The 22570-nt window shown below is 38.1% G+C and overlaps 1 protein-coding gene across 3 annotated transcripts; it reads left to right on the top strand.

The window, feature by feature from the left end:
* Positions 1 to 16393: 16393 nt before the first annotated feature.
* Positions 16394 to 22014, top strand: LOC309714810 (uncharacterized protein). 3 transcript variants are annotated; one of them, XM_082547498.1, is made up of 6 exons: positions 16394 to 17922; positions 18144 to 18203; positions 18725 to 19769; positions 19873 to 20019; positions 20599 to 20700; positions 20874 to 22014. In XM_082547498.1, exons 3-6 carry the CDS (start codon positions 18735 to 18737, stop codon positions 21177 to 21179), a joined length of 1590 nt encoding a protein of 529 aa, XP_082403624.1. In that variant the 5' UTR covers positions 16394 to 17922; positions 18144 to 18203; positions 18725 to 18734; the 3' UTR covers positions 21180 to 22014. The 3 variants fall into 3 exon arrangements, with proteins under 3 accessions (XP_082403624.1, XP_082403623.1, XP_082403622.1); XM_082547497.1 differs by having other exon boundaries at positions 16394 to 16741; XM_082547496.1 differs by lacking the exons at positions 16394 to 17922; positions 18144 to 18203 and adding an exon at positions 18478 to 18487.
* The last annotated feature ends 556 nt before the right edge of the window (positions 22015 to 22570 follow it).

Here is a 22570-nt window from a genome sequence, read left to right on the forward strand (position 1 = left end):
CAATTGCAAGTATTGTGTGAAACTGTCATTTGTTTTTTGCAGTGTAATATAAGCTATTGTTTCAGGCAAACCATAGGATGATATGTGATCAGTAATAGAAGCCGACACTCATAAAGAACAAGCCAAAAGCCTTGCCAAAGGGGATCACAGAGAAGTTGAAGACGAACACCCGGAATAGCTTTATGCATTTTCTATGTATATGAAATACTGCATGTCAGTGAGGGACTCTAAGCTATCCAGGCAGTGATAGATGAATTGCACAAGGAGAAACACAGCCTCCATCATGCTGTGATCAGCTCGCCCACTCTTTAGCACAGGCATGAGCAACATGTTCAGCTTCCATTTGAACAATGCGGTGAGGATTCCCATGAGGCTGAAAGCAGCCTGACTCAGCTCTATCCCCATGTGAACGAGCTTGGCTGGCCTCAGAATACCGAGGCAGGCAAAAGTGCTGCGATACACGTTTCTCAGTCTGAACGGTTTTATTATTTTATCAATATTTAATGACATAAATGCTCTCAAAAGACTTTGCTGTCATTCTTCAGAGGCTCAGCTGTATATGTAGGTAGTCTAAAAGCACGAGTTCTTCTTCGTTTTACTTTAAACTTAAACATGCATGGCATTGGGAGAAGACGACAAAAACTATATATATTATTTGCATGTATGTGTTTGTGCTTGATGAAATTGTAATATGATCTACTCTACTGTTTTCTCGATAATCACATATGCCTGTACCTGAAGCTTTTGCATTCAGGTAAAGAGGAAAATTGAAAGGCTCTAACGTCACTACTAACCTCTACTTTCTAACAATAAAATCAGTACATAAATACTTCCATTAGGATGAATGTATATGCCCCATCACTGCTGCAATGCTCTCACAGTAAAAAGCATATGTAATGCACCCTGCTTGAACGATTGTCTTTCTATATAATTCAGGGCATTTAAACTTTTTGGATGCATCGCTCCAGCAGTTGCTGCTTTCTGGCTGAATTTTGATTAAGGCTCCTGCACTTGTCACCCCTGCCTCACTTTCATCAGAGAATGATGGGATATTGAAGTATTGATGAAATGAGGCATGAACTGCTGCTGTGTTCTCACAAGAAATACAAAAACAAGATTGCTCGTCAAGTTGGTCACCAGCATTAATGAAGCCAAGATCAATACGTATTTAAACATGTTTTTTTAACAGTTAAAAAATAGAGCAAAATGTTTACCAGTCAGCTATTATTGCAGCTGATGTTTTTTAATTAACACTAGAACTGCCAACTGCAATTTTGAACATTTTAAAAATGAATGTGAATGGCTCCAGACCAGTGGTTCTTAACCTTGTTGGAGGTACCAAACCCCACCAGTTTCATATGCGCGCATATATATATATATATATATATATATATATATATATATATATATATATATATATATATATATATATTTATTTTTTTTTTTTTTTTTTTTTTTTTCCAAATTCAAGACATAAGTTTTTTACTGGTGCACAAAATGAGCTGTGCATGAACATCATCTTGTTCAAAGAACAAAACCAACACAATGCATGAACTTACAACAAATTGCATACCTGCAAATCAGTGTGACTTCTGCTGTTGCCTTTGAGAGACCAGTTCAGATATGCATGGCTTCACCTTGGCAAGTGCCAGTCTCATGTCATTTTCACAGAAAAGTCTGTTCCTTTTCTTCGTTTTTATGTCCAGCATCGTCGAAAAGGATTGCTCGCAAAGATATGTTGTAACAAATGGTATAAAAAAATCCAGGGCTTTCTTAGCAATAATTGGACACTTGTCCATTTGTTGACACCAAAACGTTGAGAGCGTTGTTGTTCTGAAGAGTTGCTGTTGAACCTGGCTCTGCTGAATTTCAATGATTTCGTCAAGGTATTCATCATTGACATCTACTGTCTAAACAGCAAACGTGAACGGCTGTCTCACCCATGCTGGATATGACTCTCTTGTAGGGAAATATCTGTCGAGAGACTTTGCAAGCTCATCTAAGTGCATTGCAATTGTTTGCTTCAGTTCCGTGGATACAGAAATATCTCCGATTCCAGACACATCTTCGACTTTACTTACACAGTTGTCCAGAAGGGGGAAGTTTGCAAAGTTGTTGTTCTCTGTTTGTCGTTTCCATAACGTTAGCTTTTTTTGAAAAGCCTTCAGGTGTTCTTCCGCTTCTATGATATTGACTCCACCACCCTGCATCTGCTGATTGAGAGCTGCGAATATATCAGCCATGTATGCTAAAATGAGAATGAACTCAGGATTTTTGAAGCAATCTGCATGACAGTGTTGGTGCTCTTGCAAAAACAGGGCTAATTCCACACGCATGGCAAAAACACGATGCAGCACCTGTCCCTGGGATAACCACCGAACACTAGAATGGTACAGAAGTACCTCGAATTCAGAGCCCATTTCTTTACACAGCTCACTGAAGATGTGGTGCCTCAGAGCACTATTTCGCACATAGTTCACACATTCCACCACGGTTTTTAATACTTTTGCCATTTCTGGAGGCAAGGTTTTTGTTGCCAATGCATGCCTGTGCAAAATACAATGAGTCACAATGATGTGTGGTGCATCGGCTTTTACTAGCGCACCAAAACCAGAGTTTCTTCCCAGCATGACTGGAGCTCTGTCCGTACAAACTGCAGAAACCATGTCCCATGAAAGATTGTTGTCTCTGAAGAAGTCATCCACAAGCCTCTTCACATCAGCTGCCTTAGTTGTTGTTGTAAGAGGCTTACAAAATAAAAAAATCTTCTTTTATCATGTCATCTTTCACATCGCGCACAAAAACAGTAAACTGGCTTAGATTAGCAACGTCTGTGCTCTCATCGAGCTGAAGGCTGAATTTTGTCGGGCTTGAAATCAGATCAGCGACTACTTGAGCCAAGATGTCTTTACTCATATCTTCTATTCTGTCGCTGACGGTGTCATTTGAAAGAGGAATTTGTGATAATTTACCTTCGGCCACTGTTCCGAGTATCAGATTTGCCATCTTTAACGCGGCTGGTTTTACGAGTGTTTCACCAATGGTGTGTGGCTTGCCCTGCTTTGCGATCAGGTAAGCAGCTTCGTACGATGCTGTGAGGATTGGTTTGTTAACGGGTACAAATCCAAGAGCAGGCAGAGTGGGCCTTTCATCGAATCTGGCTCTCTACACCTTGAATTCAGCAAGTGTTGTGTTCTTGTATTCCCCGTCTCCATGCAGCTTCAAGAAGTGTTCCTTTAGTTTTGCCGGTGCGAGACTAGAGTTGCTCAACTTGGCGTTGCAAATCATGCAGATAGGACGCTCACTCCCGTCACGTTCCGTGATACATGTGAATCCATATTGTACATATTCGTCCGACCACTTTCTTCTTTTGCCCGACATAGTTAGTATGGATTAAAATGTTAAAAAAAAAATCACACGAAGTACTACCACGACATTCACATGTTGACTACTGCGCGCGCTACATTCCCCGCAGCCCTGATTGGCCAAGCAGTGTAGCATGATCATCTGCAGCCAGTGATGGCCAGAAGGGGGCGTGTCATCACAAATTTACACGATAATTCGGGTGTGGCTGGACCTCTGCGGTGGAGGCTCTGCCAAACCCCTGAGACCGACTCACCAAACCCCTAGGGTTCGATCGAACCCAGGTTAAGAACCACTGCTCCAGACTGAGGCAAAGCAGCGTGGATGATGGATGGGAGGACGATGCAGGTCCAGTGAAGAGAAGGGCGGATGTGAACAGTGTGATTAACTTTCACTTTTAGAATAATTAAGTTATTAAAATGTGTTTCTTTTAAATAGATTTAAAATGTAGGCAATGAGCTGTTTAGTCTGTTTCACAGTGAGCTCTGTGTTTACACATTCTGTACTTTAGCATGACTAATACCACAAGTTATCCCAAATTTTAAACTCTTTGAAAATGTTATTAGTCTACAATAATGAAATTATTCAGATGTGTTTGATTTTGTGTTATTGCAGAAAGTTAATTCTGTTCATCTGGACATTGCATTTTCAGTGGAAGACACATTTCACCACTCATCCAAGTGACTTTAGTCTTTAGCTGTTTGTTGTACCGTTTATTAACGCGTTCTAATATTTATTACTTTACATATAAATTTTATTGAAATAAGCTAAATCATTTGTAAAATTGATAAAAAAAAAACCCTTCCATTTAAATAGCCTTTTTGTCAATACTTAGTTTTGGTTTTTGACGGGGCGCCCACACAAACGCAAAGCAGGAGATGAAGCATCGCTAAATGTGTTTCCAAACCAACTTCCTTACAAGCCAAAGACTAGAAAATATGAAGAAGCATATCTTCCCTTTGGCTTCACCTGAACAAGTGCCAAGGTAGGTCTCCCCTGCAGAATTAGTTTCCCCTGCGTCGGGAGCACGCGCTGGGCTGTCCAAATCACGGGCAAACAGTATCCCACGGTTGTTTATGTTTTTGAACCCATTTTGCACAGAGAGGCATTTTAAAAAAATGTATTGATAGCAATGTTGAATATTATTACACAGGAAAAAAACAGCTACACGTAAAATAATTCCACCATGACGCCTCTGCCTTTCTAAATGGAGCGACAGTAACTGCGTGTGTATATGCAATAGTGTAAAACCTGCAGACAGTCAGATTAACAGTAACAGTATTTTGTTTCTATCCGCGATTGTAGAAATTCATCTCATCTAAACAATGACGTGGTGCACAGCGTGACGTGAAAAAGGCTCAAACCTTTAACGTTGCGTGACGAACTCCATATTCCTCGTCCACACGTAAATGCAATAACGGAGTTTTTGTAAATCTCCAACCTAACAGGAGTTTCTGTTTTCGGTGATTTGACGAAGGGTTCAAAACGCATAGAAAAAGCTGCGTTCTCAAAAATACCTGTGTAGGTGTGGACGTAGCGTAAAAGAGCTAGTAGTTTATTTTATTGCTACCTGTGATTTATTGCAGTTTAATTTTATTTAATTGTTTACTGAATGTTTGAGGTGTGAAATAAACTGCAATGGAGTCTGAAAACAAATCATGGGTGTGTGTGGTTGGACGATCTGTTCATGGGAGGGGGGGAATATAATGACAGATCTCTTTGTATGTAGCTAGGATGTCTGGCAGAAATAAAGACTCTTTGTGTTGATTTGACAATATTGGTAATACTGTAATATAAATAATATTAGTAATATCTGAATACAAGTCAAGGGTCAAATTGAAAACTGTCTCTGACATTGATTTATATGGAACTAGGTCTTCAATTTGGACAGGGTAATGCTTACTCCAAATAATGCTGGGACTTGATTTTGCAAAACACTAGCTTGAAGTTAAACCCCGTCTAATCCGGTCGTTAAGTCTGACGTCACTAGCCGTGTCTGGGCCTAATCTCCGCTGCAGGTCCATATATCAAACGATCACTATGGCATTACTGAGAGTTGAAAAACTGTCTAAAGTCTTTCATCTTTAATAAAATGATCAGCTTTCTGCTCTACCAGGTATAACAATTGAGTTTAACATTCAGGCATCCATGAAAACAGAATTTATGACATTTAACGGAGTTAGAAGTTAGCAGGAAGTTAGCTCGCTAGCTTCTATCTAAATACAGTATAGCATGTCCTGACTGCGGGGTTTTGGAAACAAATTAAAACGTACAGCTCTGTTATCACTTCCAACATAAATGAAGACAGAAAACTAAACAGCAGTGACGTTTGTAGGGTTACTGAAGTTTGGCTAGCTGATATATAATGATGTGCTACGTGACCGCTAGCGACACAGCTATGTTAGCATAATATAAACAAGCTAACTTTTTTCCACTCGATAAAAGTTAACGTGAGTGTTCTCGGTGGTCAGGAACAAATGTAATCGCATGGCAGGATGCTGTAAAAGGACCAAACTTCAGCAAGAGAACAACTGAGATAATCCATCCACAATACGAGGTTAGTCATTCATATACTGCAGCATGGGATGGGCTGTAGTTACATCCTAAGGTTTTAAAAACTGAGCTTAAATAAATGATTAGCGGTAATAAAAGCCGAGGGAGATCAACAGTGATCACTGACTGTTTTAGGAGCTTTTTGAGATCAAATAGAAGAAAATACAAAACATTAAACATGTTAACAACACAAAAGCCATATTAAACACAGACTACTTTAGACCCGGAAGTATGATTCGACACATCATCACTTAACGACCGGATAGTTTTTACATGGACACAACCCACATACTCAACTCTGGTGTCCAACGCACATTTCCCTTGCAAATGTGGTTCCCTTTAAGAGGAAATAATAATAATAATAATAATATTAATAAGTGACCAAACACAAATTTCCTTACTTTTTGTGCAAAGTTTATTTATATTTAAATGATTTTGACTCTAAGCTCTATGCAAGTTCCTTTTAAATAAATAAATATGAGACTATGCATTGACTGTTACACAGTCAGGAACCACTTGAGTACACACATTCAATTAGATATATAGCTCACAACACTGCTGATATCTGTTCAGCTGCAGCCACGAATCGAGAAGCTGGTTCACATCAGGAAAGGTGTAAAATAAACTTCAACCTCCCTCTGTTGTTCCTCTTACATCTCACAGCTTGCATTCCCTTATTATACAGTCTACTCCCCTCTCTAATCCCACAAAAAGTTGAGAAAGCATATTAAATGTAAGTGAGGGAGAGTTGCTACTGTTACTAATTGGATTGACGCTGGCGGGCATTGGCTCTGCGGTACAACTGGAGCAAACGAAAGAGAACACGAAGATTCTCTTTGGCTGAGGTTATTATTAGGCACTGACAGAGGTAATTCACTTAGATCAAATGGATTACATGTTTGCAATTTATTGACTGTACTGTGATAGTGGCACAGTGGTCGTTCCTGTGTAGCAACAAGATTCTGGGATCAAACTCAGTCTGTTGGTTTCTTTTTTTTTTTTATCTTTCAGAAAGACAGTTTCACACACTGCAGACTTTGCAAGATCATAATCAGTATATTAAAGCAAATGCATGTCATACATTATGAGTGGATCCTGTATCTGTTCTTTGTTTCAACTTTACTAATACATAATACTGCCTTCTGCTCTTACATTTACTTATTCATTGGTTATTTAGTTTCTCTTCATCTTATTTGAAATAATTAAAGTCCTGCAAGATGTCTGATATAAGGTTTTGCCCATACAATTTAATCTCAACATTACCATAATTCAAGAAGAAGAATCTTCCTTTCACAAACAAAGTATTGCTCTACTTGAAGTCCACCAATGATCAAATGTACATTTCTTGGCTTAGACAGGGCATCATTAATCTTGTAGAATCTTTTTTGTCTATTTGCGGTCAGCTTGAATTCAGCTAAAACATCCATTCATTTTCTTCCACTTATCCAATTCAGAGTAGTGAGGGGGCTGAAGCCTTTCCCTGATGCCATGGGCTGAAAGGCGGGGTACAGGTCGCCAGTCTGTCACAGGGCTAACACAGAGAGATGGACAACCATTCAGAGTCAATTTAAGATTACCAGTTAACAGAGGAGGAACCAAGTCATTGTTTTGCAAGTCTCAAGTAAGTCTCAAGTCTTTATCCTCAAGTCACAAGTCAAGTCTCAAGTAATGTCAGGCAAGTCAGACTCGAGTCTTAAGTCACTGGTGTAAAAGTCCGAGTAAAGTCTGAAATTTTGAATTTCAAGTCCTTTCGAGTCTTTAAAAATAAAAAATGAAAAAAGAATGTTCCAGTTATATGCTAAATGTAAATATTAGACCATGTGATTTTTAAATCTGTGTTTTTCTCAACACATGACAAAATAGTGAACTTAGAAAATATACACAAATTGTGAAATTGCACCTCTATAAAATGCAGCTCAATTAAACTTAGCACCTAGAATAATTTTCACCGACAGTTCTGAGATAAGCTGCATGTTATTCTTGGATGCGGTTGTAGGACCGGCTTTAAAATAGCATGACAAAAATATCATACACATTAAAAAAAACTGCATCACCAACGTAGCCTGGACAACATTTGCTAGTTAGATGAAGTCATGAAGCACCACCTACCGTTCTTTATGCAACTTCAACTGTCGGAGAAAGTTGGAAGTTGTTCCATCTCTGTCTGTGATTCTCTTCTTGCATGTTTTGCATATTGCATTTCAGTTTTTTGTTGACTACTTCATAGTTTATGTACCTGAAAAAAATAACTCCTTGCAGCATTTTTGAGCGTTTTTTTTCTCTTCTTTTCTTTAAAAATCTGGTTAATTTGATTGGCTGTGCTACAGCTCACGCATACATACGTACGGAGTGTGGTTTGAATAAATGAATTGAATTAATGGTGCATACTTTCTATAGAGATTGACAGACCACATGACTTCCGCGCATTGCATGCCGGGAACTCATGGCAAAACAATCCAAGTACCGCATCAAACGCAAGCATTTGCAGCACCGCAAAATGTTCATTCTCCGGTTCCAATACCTTCTTGCTTGTTCTTTGTCCCCCAAAAAAGTTATGTACAAAACAAAGGAGAACAATGCCGATCCGTACTTGATGAAAAGTCAAAGAAAAGATACGAGGAAAAAATCAAAGGAGTGAAAGGGTTAGACCAGTACGAGCACACAAATTACGTTAGCGTGCTGCCCAACTTTCACCACGCTCATATTTATAATTATACGGCTCTTGGAGTGAGTGCATACACTCATGAAGTTTAGTAACTTCAGGTCACTGCAACAAGCCCAGGTACAGTTTACCGACGGATGGGTGCAGGACCTTGAAATGCACCGTGTAGAACGAATGACCATCGTACGTATCATAAGTTTACCAGTCTCACAAATCGTCTTCATAAATACACATTCGTTAACCGATATTAATAGGACCTTTGAGCTCAACGGTAATTAATTATTAGTGGAAATAATTTTTGGTTCGCATGTAGCAGTGACAATAATATTGTATGCTGTAATCGTACTGGGCAATTGGTGATACAAAAAAACTGTTTTATCCTGTGAATAAAAGTATATGTTTTTGTCAATGTACCATGGTAATAACAGAAGCGAAACGCAATATTGTGTCAGGACAATTTACTATTTATGCACGATAAACAAAGGAGCATAGCGCGACAATTTCTGTTCAGCGCCAGACTTGCTTGTAACCTATATCACCAATTATGTTAAGAAAAATGACGTATTAACAGCTACAAAACACTGACCTTTGTGGGAATGCTTGGAGCAGACTAACATGTGAGCTGGAGTGTTCTGGGACGTTATATTTGGTCTTTGAATGGCTGCAATCCAGGCCATCCGTCGGCTCTTTGTTAACTCAGAAACATGGCTCGAACAACTTCTCTTCAACGACGGAATCCGATAACAACCGATCTCTTTACCCGTCGGCTTCCCGTGGCTGTCATGCGACAGTCTATTGTAGTTAATAATACAACAGCTTCTTGCCATTTTTTGTGTTTCTTTTTATCGCTGTGTGACTGATTTCAATTGAAAGCCTGCGTGCGCTAGTACCTCTTGCCACAAGTTCCCAGAATCCTTTGCGGTTTTACCCCTGAATGACGTCACATTTTCAATCTCTATATAATATGCATGTTTAATTTTAGATTTGGGGTGAAATATCAAGTCTTTTCAAGTAAACCGGTTCAAGTCCAATTCAAGTCCCAGGTCATTGGTGTAAAAGTCCAAGTCAAGTCACAAGTCTTAGAACATTTTTTCAAGTCAAGTCTAAAGTCATAAAATTAATGACTCGAGTCTGACTCGAGTCCACACCTCTGCCAGTTAACCTCACAAGCATGTCTTTGAACTGTGGAGTGAAGCTAACATGCTAACCACACCCCCATTCTGCCTGATGCTAAATTCCAGTAAAACATGTTAGCAAAACACAAAGCCTTGTATTTGGCTATGTTATAATGAACTAATGATATATTATGATGTGTAATAATATAAAATAATTATTTATTTATTATCTGGAGAAGATTATTCTCTAGAAGTCAAAGCTTACACGTTAGCAGAACAGTAATATGTATTCTAAAACACCATTTGTATGTTTTCACTGACGTTTGCTTGAATTTGTCTTCCTCACTCTGGACTCTCTGCTCAGTTTAGCTACAGTTCCCCCACTGCTCAGTCACACACTCCCTGTTCAATTTCTTTTTTTCTTTTTATCCCACACGCCCCAGAATTCAGTATTTGATAAGCAAACACATTAAGGTTTTAATTTAACAGACTTACCACATTTTTAATCTTTGAGATTTTAACCCAAATCTGGAGAGTGAAAATGTGTATGAAGAACGGAGATAAAGAGTAGGGATACTGATTATCAGGAACAGGGGTAGTGTTGAGAAATATAGTAACTACTGATGGATGAAGTTGATGAGCCATACCATGAAGATGGGAAAGAGTTGGTGAAGCTAGGTTAAGAAGAGAGGTAATGATCAGTGAGCAGCAGTATGGCTTCATGCTGAGAACAAGCATTACAGATGTGATGTTTGCCTTGAGAATGTTAATGGAGAAGTATAGAGGCGATCAGAAAGACTTGCACTGTCTTTGTTGATCTACACAAAGCATATGATAGGGCGCTAAAGGAGGAACTGTAATAATCTCAGTCAGAAGTTGCAGAGAAGTATTTGAGATTGGTGCAGAACACGTATGAGGGAAGCAAGGACAGTGGTGAGGAGTGTGATCAGAATGACAGATGAGTTCAAGGTGGGGGTGGGATTACATCGCCTCTGAGCCCCCTTCTTGTTTGCAGTGGTGATGGTTTACAGATAGGTCAGACAGGAGTCTCTGCAGACTGTGATGTTCACAGACGACACTGTGATCTGTACTGAGAGCAGGGAGACATGGAGGTATACACTGCAGAGAAGAGGAATGAAAGTAGAAGAGTTCAAATACCTGGAGTCAACCATCCATAGCGACAGAAAGCATATGGGCCAGGTTAAGAAGAGACTGCATGCAGATTAGAAATGTGTTTTTACAAGGGACAGTTTGGAGATGAGGTTAGAGGGGGAGGCTGAGATGGTTTGAATATGTACAGAAGAGCGACAGTGGTTATAACTTAATGCAGCTTGCTCCCATAATATGGTAAATTCTGTCTCCAGAAAGACAAACATTGTGGTGGGTAAAATATAAACTTCGATGTGCAGAGTCTACAACCACATGGTAACGCCTAGCTTGTATATACAGCCTATGAGCTAGCCTGTTCAGCCCAATATTAAAACCACAGAACTTCACAAAGCAACGTTTTGCTGGGAAAGCTTAAATGTGCACAATGCAGCCCTTACTGTCAAAGTTACATTTAGAACATTTATACTCTTGTAGATGGACTGATTCTTATAGAGCTTTTCTACTCTACTCAAAGTGCTTAATACAACATGCCACATTCACACAACCACTTTCTTCTATTAAGTGCTTACTAACTAACATTAGTGCATCGTTAATATCTTGCCCAAAGTATCTGGCATGCAGACTGGAGGAAGCCAAGGATCAAACCACCAACCTTCTGCTCTACCTCCTGAGCTACACCTGACTGATCGAAATATAATACCAAATAAGTGTGTCAGAAAGCACTGTAAGCAAACTAAAAGCGATACTACAAAAAACGTTTTACTGCCCTGGAATGGCTTGTCAAGAGTAACATTTATTGATTTTATGGGGAGTTACTATATTCAAGAATAAACCTCTGTCCTGCCATTAAAAGAGGATATTTTCAATTGTCAGTGACTGCGCTGTTAAACAAGGCACTAGAGAGACAGATAATTTATAATACATGCCCTCCTGACAGTGTTTAAAACAGAACTCTGTAAATTATAGCTATTAGCATGAATTATCAATAAAAAGAGGTTGAAGAGACCAAGGGCAGTGAAGGATGTGACATACACCAGGCACGTTACCTCTTGGTCACTTATAATGCCAGACAGCATGCCGAATGAGAAATGGCTCCCAATTTCTCTATCTTCCTCTTCCCCCTTCTTTATCTCACAGAGGTTTATATGGAACCTACTGGAATATTTATGCAAGTGGCTCTCGAGCTGCAGCTCTGCCTGGGGAAGTTTTGTTGTCCATTATACTCCTCTAGCACTACGTTTCGACCCAGCCTCACAAATACTGGAAAGGACCATTATTGAGCTGGGGATAAGAGATCAGATATTACTTCTCCGGAGCATATAAAATGGGGAAATGTGATTTTTGTTATTGAATCGCATTGCATATGAGTGCTTGCATGTGTGTGCACATTCATAATATTCAGCAAAAAAGGGCGAAGAATGGCTAATTAATGAGAAGAAGCATGAGCTTAATAAGAGCTGGAATTTCAGCTCTTGAGTTGTCCATTACACACATCATTTACAATAGTTTCGAGGTCTAGGCTCTGTCACTCCATATTGCCTGCTATGCAGAACTTACAGTGGGGCAAAAAAGTATTTAGTCAGCCACCGATTGTGCAAGTTCCCCCACTTAAAATGATGACAGAGGTCAGTAATTTGCACCAGAGGTACACTTCAACTGTGAGAGACAGAATGTGAAAAAAAAATCCATGAATTCACATGGTAGGATTTGTAAAGAATTTATTCGTAAATCAGGGTGGAAAATAAGTATTTGGTCACCTCAAACAAGGAAAATCTCTGGCTCTCACAGACCTGTAACGTCTTCTGTAAGAAGCTTTTCTGACCCCCACTCGTTACCTGTATGAATGGCATCTGTTTGAACTCATCATCTGTATAAAAGACACCTGTCCACAGCCTCAAACAGTCAGACTCCAAACTCCGCCATGGCCAAGACCAAAGAGCTTTCGAAGGACACCAGGAAAAGTATTGTAGACCTGCACCAGACTGGGAAGAGTGAATCTACAATAGGCAAGCAGCTTGGTGTGAAAAAATCAACTGTGGGAGCAATCATCAGAAAATGGAAGACATACAAGACCACTGATAATCTCCCTGGATCTGGGGCTCCACGCAAGATCTCATCCCGTGGGGTCAAAATGATCATGAGAACGGTGAGCAAAGATCCCAGAACCACACGGGGGGACCTGGTGAATGACCTGCAGAGAGCTGGGACCAAAGTAACAAAGGTCACCATCAGTAACACACTACAACGGCAGGGAATCAAATCCCGCAGTGCCAGACGTGTTGCGCTCCTGAAGCCAGTGCATGTCCAGGCCCGTCTGAAGTTTGCCAGAGAGCACATGGATGATACAGCAGAGGATTGGGAGAATGTCATGTGGTCAGATGAAACCAAAGTAGAACTTTTTGGTATAAACTCAACTCGTCGTGTTTGGAGGAAGAAGAATACTGAGTTGCATCCCAAGAACACCATACCTACTGTGAAGCATGGGGGTGGAAACATCATGCTATGGGGCTGTTTTTCTGCCAAGGGGACAGGACGACTGATCCGTGTTAAGGACAGAATGAATGGGGCCATGTATCGTGAGATTTTGAGCCAAAACCTCCTTCCATCAGTGAGAACTTTGAAGATGAAACGAGGCTGGGTCTTCCAACATGACAATGATCCAAAACACACCGCCCGGGCAACAAAGGAGTGGCTCCGTAAGAAGCATTTGAAAGTCCTGGAGTGGCCTAGCCAGTCTCCAGACCTCAACCCCATAGAAAATCTGTGGCGGGAGTTGAAAGTCCGTGTTGCTCGGCGACAGCCCCAAAACATCACTGCTCTCGAGAAGATCTGCATGGAGGAATGAGCCAAAATACCAGCTACTGTGTGTGCAAACCTGGTAAAGACCTATAGTAAACGTTTGACCTCTGTTATTGCCAACAAAGGTTATGTTACAAAGTATTGAGTTGTATTTTTGTTATTGACCAAATACTTATTTTCCACCCTGATTTACGAATAAATTCTTTACAAATCCTACCATGTGGATTCATGGATTTTTTTTCCACATTCTGTCTCTCACAGTTGAAGTGTACCTCTGGTGCAAATTACTGACCTCTGTCATCATTTTAAGTGGGGGAACTTGCACAATCGGTGGCTGACTAAATACTTTTTTGCCCCACTGTATTGTTCCATTGTAAGAAGTGACAATATTAACTTGCCCTAGTGGGGAATCTGCCATTGTCCCTAGGAGGGAAATGAATGTTTTCAAACTCCCTGCAGTGCTCAGCTTGGCATTTTATTGTAGGGAGTGACCTAAGTAACATATTAGGTTTGGGTGCTCGACTCCAGTGCTGCTTCTTTTCGTCTGACTGAGAGTTCCTCGTTCACTAGCCAAATCACAGGAAAGGTTATAATTCAGTTTCTCACACAGACACGCGCTGATTGTTGGTTCGTAAAAGTAAGGATTGAATGGATCTACATTTCAATGTGATGTGATCTCCATGGACATTTCCAAATGTTAGAATGGTGTCTTGCATTCTGCGTTTAAGCCTGGGGTTCTTGTTGTATTCATATCTCATTTCACTGCCAGGAGTTTCTTCCCACACAGCAAAAACTTACTTCAGTGGCACTGAAGATGCAGCACAACATTAGGATTTGGCTAAAAATGAAAGATGAAAAAGAGTCTTCTCAGTGAGGCTTGCTGAGTGTTAGTCAGCAGTACAGAGTTGTGGTAGATTGTTGCCTGCTGAAGAAGAAAAACACCATATGTCTGCACGTTTTAGAGGACACAAACAAACTGTTCCTTTTTAGCGTTTCATAAACTTAGGTGTATGTTATTGTGTTGTTTTTTTCCCTGTAGTGTTTACCATGTCCATGTTAACTGTTTATTGCATTATAGACTGTATGTATTTTTTCTTTTGGCACTTGTCTGGTTGCTTTAGTTGACATGTGAATTATAAAATAAGAACATTTTGTTTGTACTTTTTTAAAATAACAACACTAGTTTTCTTAATAACTAAAGAAACGTGTGAACAAAATGCACAGGTGCCTGCCACAACTGTGTAGAAATCACAGCTTTGTTTATAGATATTCATCCATTTCTTAAAAACAATAATTGCACATTGTCCAGTTATTTTTGAGACATCATGTATAAATATGGCTGTAGTTCTTAAATAGTTTAAGCAATGTTTTGCAAAAACACTTGTGGCAGCTCAAACTCTGCACTTCATTCATAAAGCGTATGTGATTTAAAATCCAGCGTGCTGGCAGAGGCAATGGTGCAAAATTAGTATTTTTCTAAACGAATTATGGAGCTTACTGTTCATTATTCATCCACGGGCCTTGTTGACTAATATTTGGGCAAAAACCTTCTTATACTGCACAAAAAATAAGTGTATATGCAAAACTGTCATCCGATGTGTGCATGTCTGCCTATTCTTTTTCTAATCAAGGTGCATATGTTAGTTCAGAATGATTCTAATTCACTAACAGTCTTGTGTGATCTGCATGCAGTCTGCCAACTATCTGCAAACTATCTCAGTCCCTCACTCTCGTTTCTTCATATAAGGTAACACATTTACCTCCACATGATGCAGAGACAGCAGTGATGACATTATGAAAAAGAGGACTGCATTGCTAAGGCAAGACAGAAGGTGAAGGAACAGAAGTGTTTCCTCCATTACAATGAGTTAGGAGTGCTTAAAAACATATACATATATACACATATATATACACATATATATACACATACATATACACATACATATACATATATATATATATATATATATATATACACATATATATACACATATATATACACATATATATACATATATATATACATATATATACACATATATATATACATATATATATATATACATACATATACATATATATATATATATACATATACATATACACATATATATACATATACATATATATATACATATACATATATATAAATATATATATATATATATATATATATAAATAAATGTAAGCGTTTGGCTGAAATAATGGAACTTCACAATACTGTAAAAAACCCCAAACAAGTTTGGACATCAAAGCTGACACGAAAAACAAGAAAAGAATAACAGACTAAAGAAAAAGAAGAAATTAGGTGATCCATCAGGCCAAAATGAGAAACTCAGTGCAATGAAAAAAAGAAAAAAGATTCTCCAGCCTCTGTGGAATAGTGCTAAGAAATTAGACTGTAAGTGACAACTGTAAATAATGACCATAAGGGAACAATAACAAGGAGCATTTTGAAAGTACAACACTCTGCCAAGGCAGCGCACTTTCTGAGTAATATTTACTTTTAAGGCTATTATATTTTTGTATATATTAATTTTGTTTGTTTTAAATGTACTTTAAGAAGTTTGTAGTGGAGTAAAAACAAGTCCAAAGTGCAGGATTTTGTTATTTGCCCTGTTGAAACCCATTTTGATGTCTATCCATCTGTTCTTATCCACTTATTCAACTCAGGGTTGAAGGAAGGGGGAGCCTGGGGGTGGAGCCTATCCCACCTACACCCTGGACAAGTCGTCAGTCTGTCGCAGGGGTAACACAGACAGACAGACAAGCACTCACACTCAGATCTACACTGTAAAAACTGTGATTGGGGTTAATTAGAATCTAATAGGAGAGTAATAGTAATTATTACTCAGTAAAAACGTGTATGAGTAGTTTTAATCAAATCTAAGCAAAATTCAACAATTTTGAGATGTTCAGTTATTTAAATTTACACAGTTTTGTTTGGGGTAAATTCAGCAATGGTTTGTTGAGTAGATTTTAAAAAAAATGTTTGAGTACTAAAAAAATTTAAGAAATCTAATAGATTTAACTGATGAAAGCATTTTCATTTTAATCATTGAACACTTCCGCCCATAATCCTTTGTGCCACGTGCAGGACACACGCGCTTCATGAGTGGACATCTCCATTTTGTCAGAGGTAAGACTTCTTAATTTGTTCAAATATAAGACACGGTTTAAACAATAACGTATATCGGTTTTGAGTAAAGGTTTTAAACAGTATGATACGTCGAAATTTTATTAATAATCATCACTGTAATGATAGTATCGTATTTTTACACAAATGGCAGTTAGTGGACTGCTAGCACAAGGTCACTTTCCAAGCCTTCACGACTGTGTTACTGAACAGCTTTAACTAACCACATGTTTTACCGTATTAAAAAACATCAACGACATATTCCGATGAGTTTTAACGTCTTTCATCCACGTTTAAAAGTTCATGAAAATGTTTTGCGCTCAGTTGTGAGTGATTTTGTCAGCCACAGTCAGTTTTTCGAACTCCAGTTTCCAATAATGGCGGCCGCTACTAAGTTTTAAAATTACTCTTAGTAATCTTTCTGGGTCACAAAATAAACTTTTAACATATTTTCAGGCGAGAAAGTAGCTGTGTAAACATCAAATATCTGCTCGGTTCATCAAGATATCGCATGTTTGCAAAAGTGCTTCGACGTTTTCGGAGCATCTGCTACCCACCAGCTCGATAGCAAGCCGGGAGCTCGAGGGTCACTGAAGCCGCTGAGAACGGCACAATTCCCGGCACATCATTTTCAGATCACCGCGGGGTTTCGCTACTCAGTTTAAACGTAATGTATAAGTCACTTAGACAACCTAAAAATGTTATTGTTTGGTTTTTTCGGTGTTTTATTTGTTCGTGAGTAAATCGGTTTGGCTGAGATTAAAGTTATTAGATTAGATTAGATAAAACAAAACTTTATTAATCCTCCGGGATTTTCACACAGCTGAATAAACGTCAAACAGAAAACTGATTAAACAAAAGTGTGAGACGGTCGAGAATTTACTCCAGCGTCCTGTTATATTTTAGATAGCAAGGAGCAGACGGCTGAGTTTATTAAACTCCACCGAGACAGCGGTGACGCTAATCAGAAGGCTAGACCGTCCAATTTCCCCAGCCGTTTACTTCCAGCCTACCCGACCTTCTGGGGACCCGGCCCACGTAGACCGCGAAGGCCGGGTCCTCAGGAGGATGCAGCCCATGAATTTGGACAAACTTTTAAGATATTTTCATGCGAGGTGCTGTGTAAACTTCAAATACCTGCTCGGTTTATCAAGACATCGCATATTTGCAAAAGTGCTCTAAAGGTTTGTGTTCGTTTAGAGGCGTTAAGTCAGTGTCAGTGAGTTTATATTTACTGTTAAGAGTAAATATCTCACCAGAAAATTTGTAGAATCATTATTAGAAAATAACAGTAAACGTCCTTATATGTTTTGAAATGTGTTAATCTATTGGAATGACTGCGTGTGTTTGTGTAAATTTTTTATTTTGGAGACTGCTATTAATGATAATGTTGCTTTCCTTTCAGGTAATGGAAGATCCCTCAACTTAAATTCACCTGATCAGCATCTAGACTGTGCATTATAAAGTAAGTTGTGATAACATGTTATATTAAATTAAACTAATGGTTTTGAAATTGAAGCGGCATAAAATTACCAAGTTGACCCCACTTAATCTAACTTATTTGTTTTTGTAAAAACAATAAGTAGAAAATAATTGCTTATTATTTGTAGGATTTCTTTCTTCTTCTCTATAATCTCAACATCAAATGTGTATAGATACCCATGCTCTTACATTTGTCATGAAAAACTATTTAGATTCTTAGATATATATTTTTCCATCACTTTAGGACCTGGCAAATGGGATGGCAGTGTAAGATATGCAAATCTTTTTCAACAAACAAACAAACAACAAAAAACAAAACGACAACAACAAAAACTTGATAACATGTACATCTCCCAAGTATTTGTTATTTGCAACATTTGGTGTGTTGAAGTGTGCTTTTTGTTTTATAGTTTTATATCTCAACTATTGTATAAATGAAAAGTAATAACTAATTTTATTTAATTGAAGGGAAATTTAACTCTGCTCATTTACATTTTATTCTAGGTTGAACAAGATGGAGGCAAAGCTTCGTGTAATTATTGATGACCAAATCGAGAAGTTGGTTCTTCCATCAGGGATCCCACCAACATTGGAGGAGCTGCAGAGTGTTGTGAAGGATACTTTTGGGATTTCAAATGACTTCAGTCTTCAGTATTTTGACCCAGAATTCCAGGACTACTTCACTCTTCACAGAGCTGACCAGATAAAAGACAAAGACACTGTGAAGGTTGTTGGCATCACCCCAGTCATGCTAAGCTTGACTCCGGTTGATGACAGTTTTGGCGGCCCCTCTGGCCAACTGTCTGACTATGACTCCTCATATGCTGAGTCAGTTGTATCCAATGCAGACTCTGCTGCAACTACTTCTTCTCAGGACACCATTATTCTCAAAAGGCAGAAGACCACAGAACGTTGTGAGCCCTGGCCGAAACAGTTTCCCATTCCACAGTTTGCATATGAAACTGAGATGTACCTGGAAAGAGCCACTGAGGAGTATAAAAAGAATGGAAATCTTCTGCCCACCTCCAAAGTAAAGACTGATATTCTTGAGAAGTTGGCTGAAACTATATTTACATTTACGGCCTATCCTTCAAGTGCACAGGTTAGTTATGTTGCTGAGGCACTTGTGACAAAATACCCTTGTCTCAAGGAACCTGGCTCTTTCTCAGGTTATTATGGTTGGCAACAAAGCATCAAATACAAGATGGCCAATTATCGTACAAAACTTAGAGGGTTTGGTGTTCCTGAGTTGACATGCAATGCCATGAAACACAAGAGTCCAGGTGACCAGAAGTCTGCAAATAAAGTGAAAAAGCCTCGGAAAGCAGAGGTAAATTACCTTCCGCCATATCCAGCAGGTGAAGATGAGGACAGTCAAGAAGAAGAGAGAATTCAGTTGCTTACTGAAGTCAAGAAAAGAGACAACAACAAAGTGATAAAAGAAAAAATGGCTAAAACATTTGCACATAGACGACATGAAATTGTCAACCTGTCCCCCAGCATTGAAGACATCAAAGCCAGATGGCCAGCTTTGTTTGAGGCATCTCATGTGAGTTCCAAATTCATTTTGGGTAGGCTTTTGGGTTTTTTTAATGTAATCTTTCAAACTTCAAATAATTTGAGGCCGCATCATGTTTTTTTTTGTCGTTCAGCTGCAGGATGAGTTCTACAGGATCACCCTGGTACACCTTGAACCCAAATTCATGTCCATGCTGGATGAGTACACTCCCAAACTGTTGGCCCTTTTCCATTCCAAGGGGGGAGCCATGGGATTGAAGTTGCAGGCTATCATAGCCAAGGTATTTTCCACAGACATTTCAGCTTGGAATTTTATTTAAAGAATTTTTTTGTCAAATTTCATTTGCATGGTGCACAGCTCCACTAATTTGTTTGCATGTTTTTGTCAGTGCAAGAGGACGCCAGGACGTCACTGATATAATTAACAACACAATTATGGGTTTCATGTTTTAATTGTATTTTAAATACATGTCTATTCTTAGTAAAAACAAACAAACAAAAAACAAACAAAAAAACACAAGTACAGGTATTGCTGGGTTTTTGTTTTGTCCCAAGAAGGAAAAACCCTTTCTGACGAACATAAACTAAATTAGATAAAAAACTAAAAGAATAAATTAATGTAATTTACTAAAACGACACATTTAAAGATTGAAGCTTACAAGCATGTTGACAATACCTTTGTGTTGACTGTCAGCACCCAGGCATGTGCATTAACATCAGCTAATTATCGCACATAATGTTCCATGTGATGATAATTTGATATTTAACAGTTTTTTTTAATACTGCCAATTCTCACAGTTTTGTCTTAATAAATGGTCACTTATCTGATGGTAATTTTTGGAATTCTTGCTCATTTTCAGTCACCAAGCAATCCTAGCAATGACATAACCAGAAATCTGGTTATTCGGTGCTTGATGGTGTACCTTGGGGAGTCCATTGATCAACTGATCAAAGAGTACAGTGTAAGTGTTGAAGTAGAAACATTATTCTGTTTTTGTTATTCATATGTGTTTGTCAAGTTTCAAATAATTTGAGGCATTATCATGTTCTATTTGTCATTCAGCTACAGGATGTGTCCAGGAAATATTTCATGTGTGCAACTACAGTCAGAAAACTCATGTGTTTGTTGTTTCAGGATGCTGATGAGGATGGTGTGTCACAAGATCTTTCTGAACAGAGGATGAAAATCTACAAAATCAAGGCTGTTGGATCTGAGGAGGATGACATTGGCATTGTGCTGGAGGGTGTGAGAGTTATGCCTGCTCTGGGCAATTTTCCAAGAGCATGCGCAATGCTGGTTGAATTGACATATGCAGTCAATCTTGCCTATCCCAAAGAGCTAAAATACACCTTGGAAGTATTCCAGAAAACTTTCCTTGAACTGGATTGTGCTAAGCTCTCACCAAAAGTGAACAGCCTCAAGAACAAGTTATTGGCTTAAGTGAGGACTCTGAAAGAATGAAAGGGAAATAAGCTCACTGAAAACCTTTGGTTTGTCTTTGTTAGATGCAGCTATCTTTTCAGTTTTCAAAATAATTTCAACTTATTCATGTCTTACCCAAATGACCTGCAATGTGTCAGGCTGTATTTGTGCTCTTCATTTTAATGTTTGTTTTTTATTACCTACAAGTTTCTTAGGAATATTCTGTTTGAAAGGCAACAAATTGGAGGAATCACTAGTGAAGCTTTTCTTTGTTTATAGTGTATGTTACTATAAAACATTAGTTTAAAACAACTTTAAAATTTAACAGAAGTGCAGTCCTGTAGCTGTAGAAATGTTACTTCCTCTTACATGTGTCTTAGATTTTCTCAGGTTAAACATCCAAATTGGGATAAAAGGTTGATTTACATTATTGATATTCCATGTACATGAGTTAAAAAACCTTTATTCTACAGTTATATTGAGTGATTCAATTTAACAAAAGATTGACTAACTAAAGTTTTTGTTAGTCAATCATAAATAAGTAACAGAGATAAAGGAAACGGTAAAGGATATTCAAATTTCAGGTTCATGTTGATATTACAGTCTAATCTAAAGATTAATTTCTTTTTTACAAAACTGGTTTACATTCATGCAGTTTATGTTGCTGTTGCTCTGTACACAAAGCTGTGTGATAAACTGTTTATGACACTAAAACAAATTTACAGCAGAGGAATGTATTTAGGAGATCAGGAGATTGTTGATGAGAATTCAGTGTATACGAGCAGAAAAATGTTATATTATAAATTACTGTGTTTTATTTTCCACAATAAAACAAATTACTGTGTTGATGTTTTCTTTGTGAAATTGATTCATTTTACTCAGAAAATAAGTTAAATTCATTTCATTTTCTCTTATTATTCAGTCATTATTTTTAAGGTTTATTTGGAAAATTATTGAATCCAATTTGAGTTTTACTGAAAAAACAAGAAGATTTCATTTCTTTGTAATGGATATTTTAGGAAGTTTTTACTAAACATTTGCCAGATAGTTAGTAAATTCAATGTAATTTTTCTCAGAGACTTATTTCATATCAATTATTTTTTTTGGTAAAGTTGGGCAATTTCAACCTTCAGTTTGAGATTTTGACCCTAAATCCAACACATATTTACAGTTTAATTCTATTAATATCTACTTTTGTTTTCTATTTGAATTTAATTAACATTTTCTCTACATTTTACATAAATCTTTTGAAATTAAAATCTACTTAATTATTTCAAGTGTCACTTTGTTGCCATAACTTTTTTAAGTAACCTCTAGTCACAGTTTTTACAGTGTATGGGCAATTTAGAATCACTAATTTACCTAACCCGACTAACTGCATGACATGGGGAGAACGTGGCCAGATGGTT

The sequence above is a fragment of the Aulonocara stuartgranti genome, assembly GCF_965226115.1.
Source record: "Aulonocara stuartgranti genome assembly, chromosome: 9".
NCBI classification, from domain to species: Eukaryota; Metazoa; Chordata; class Actinopteri; order Cichliformes; family Cichlidae; genus Aulonocara; species Aulonocara stuartgranti.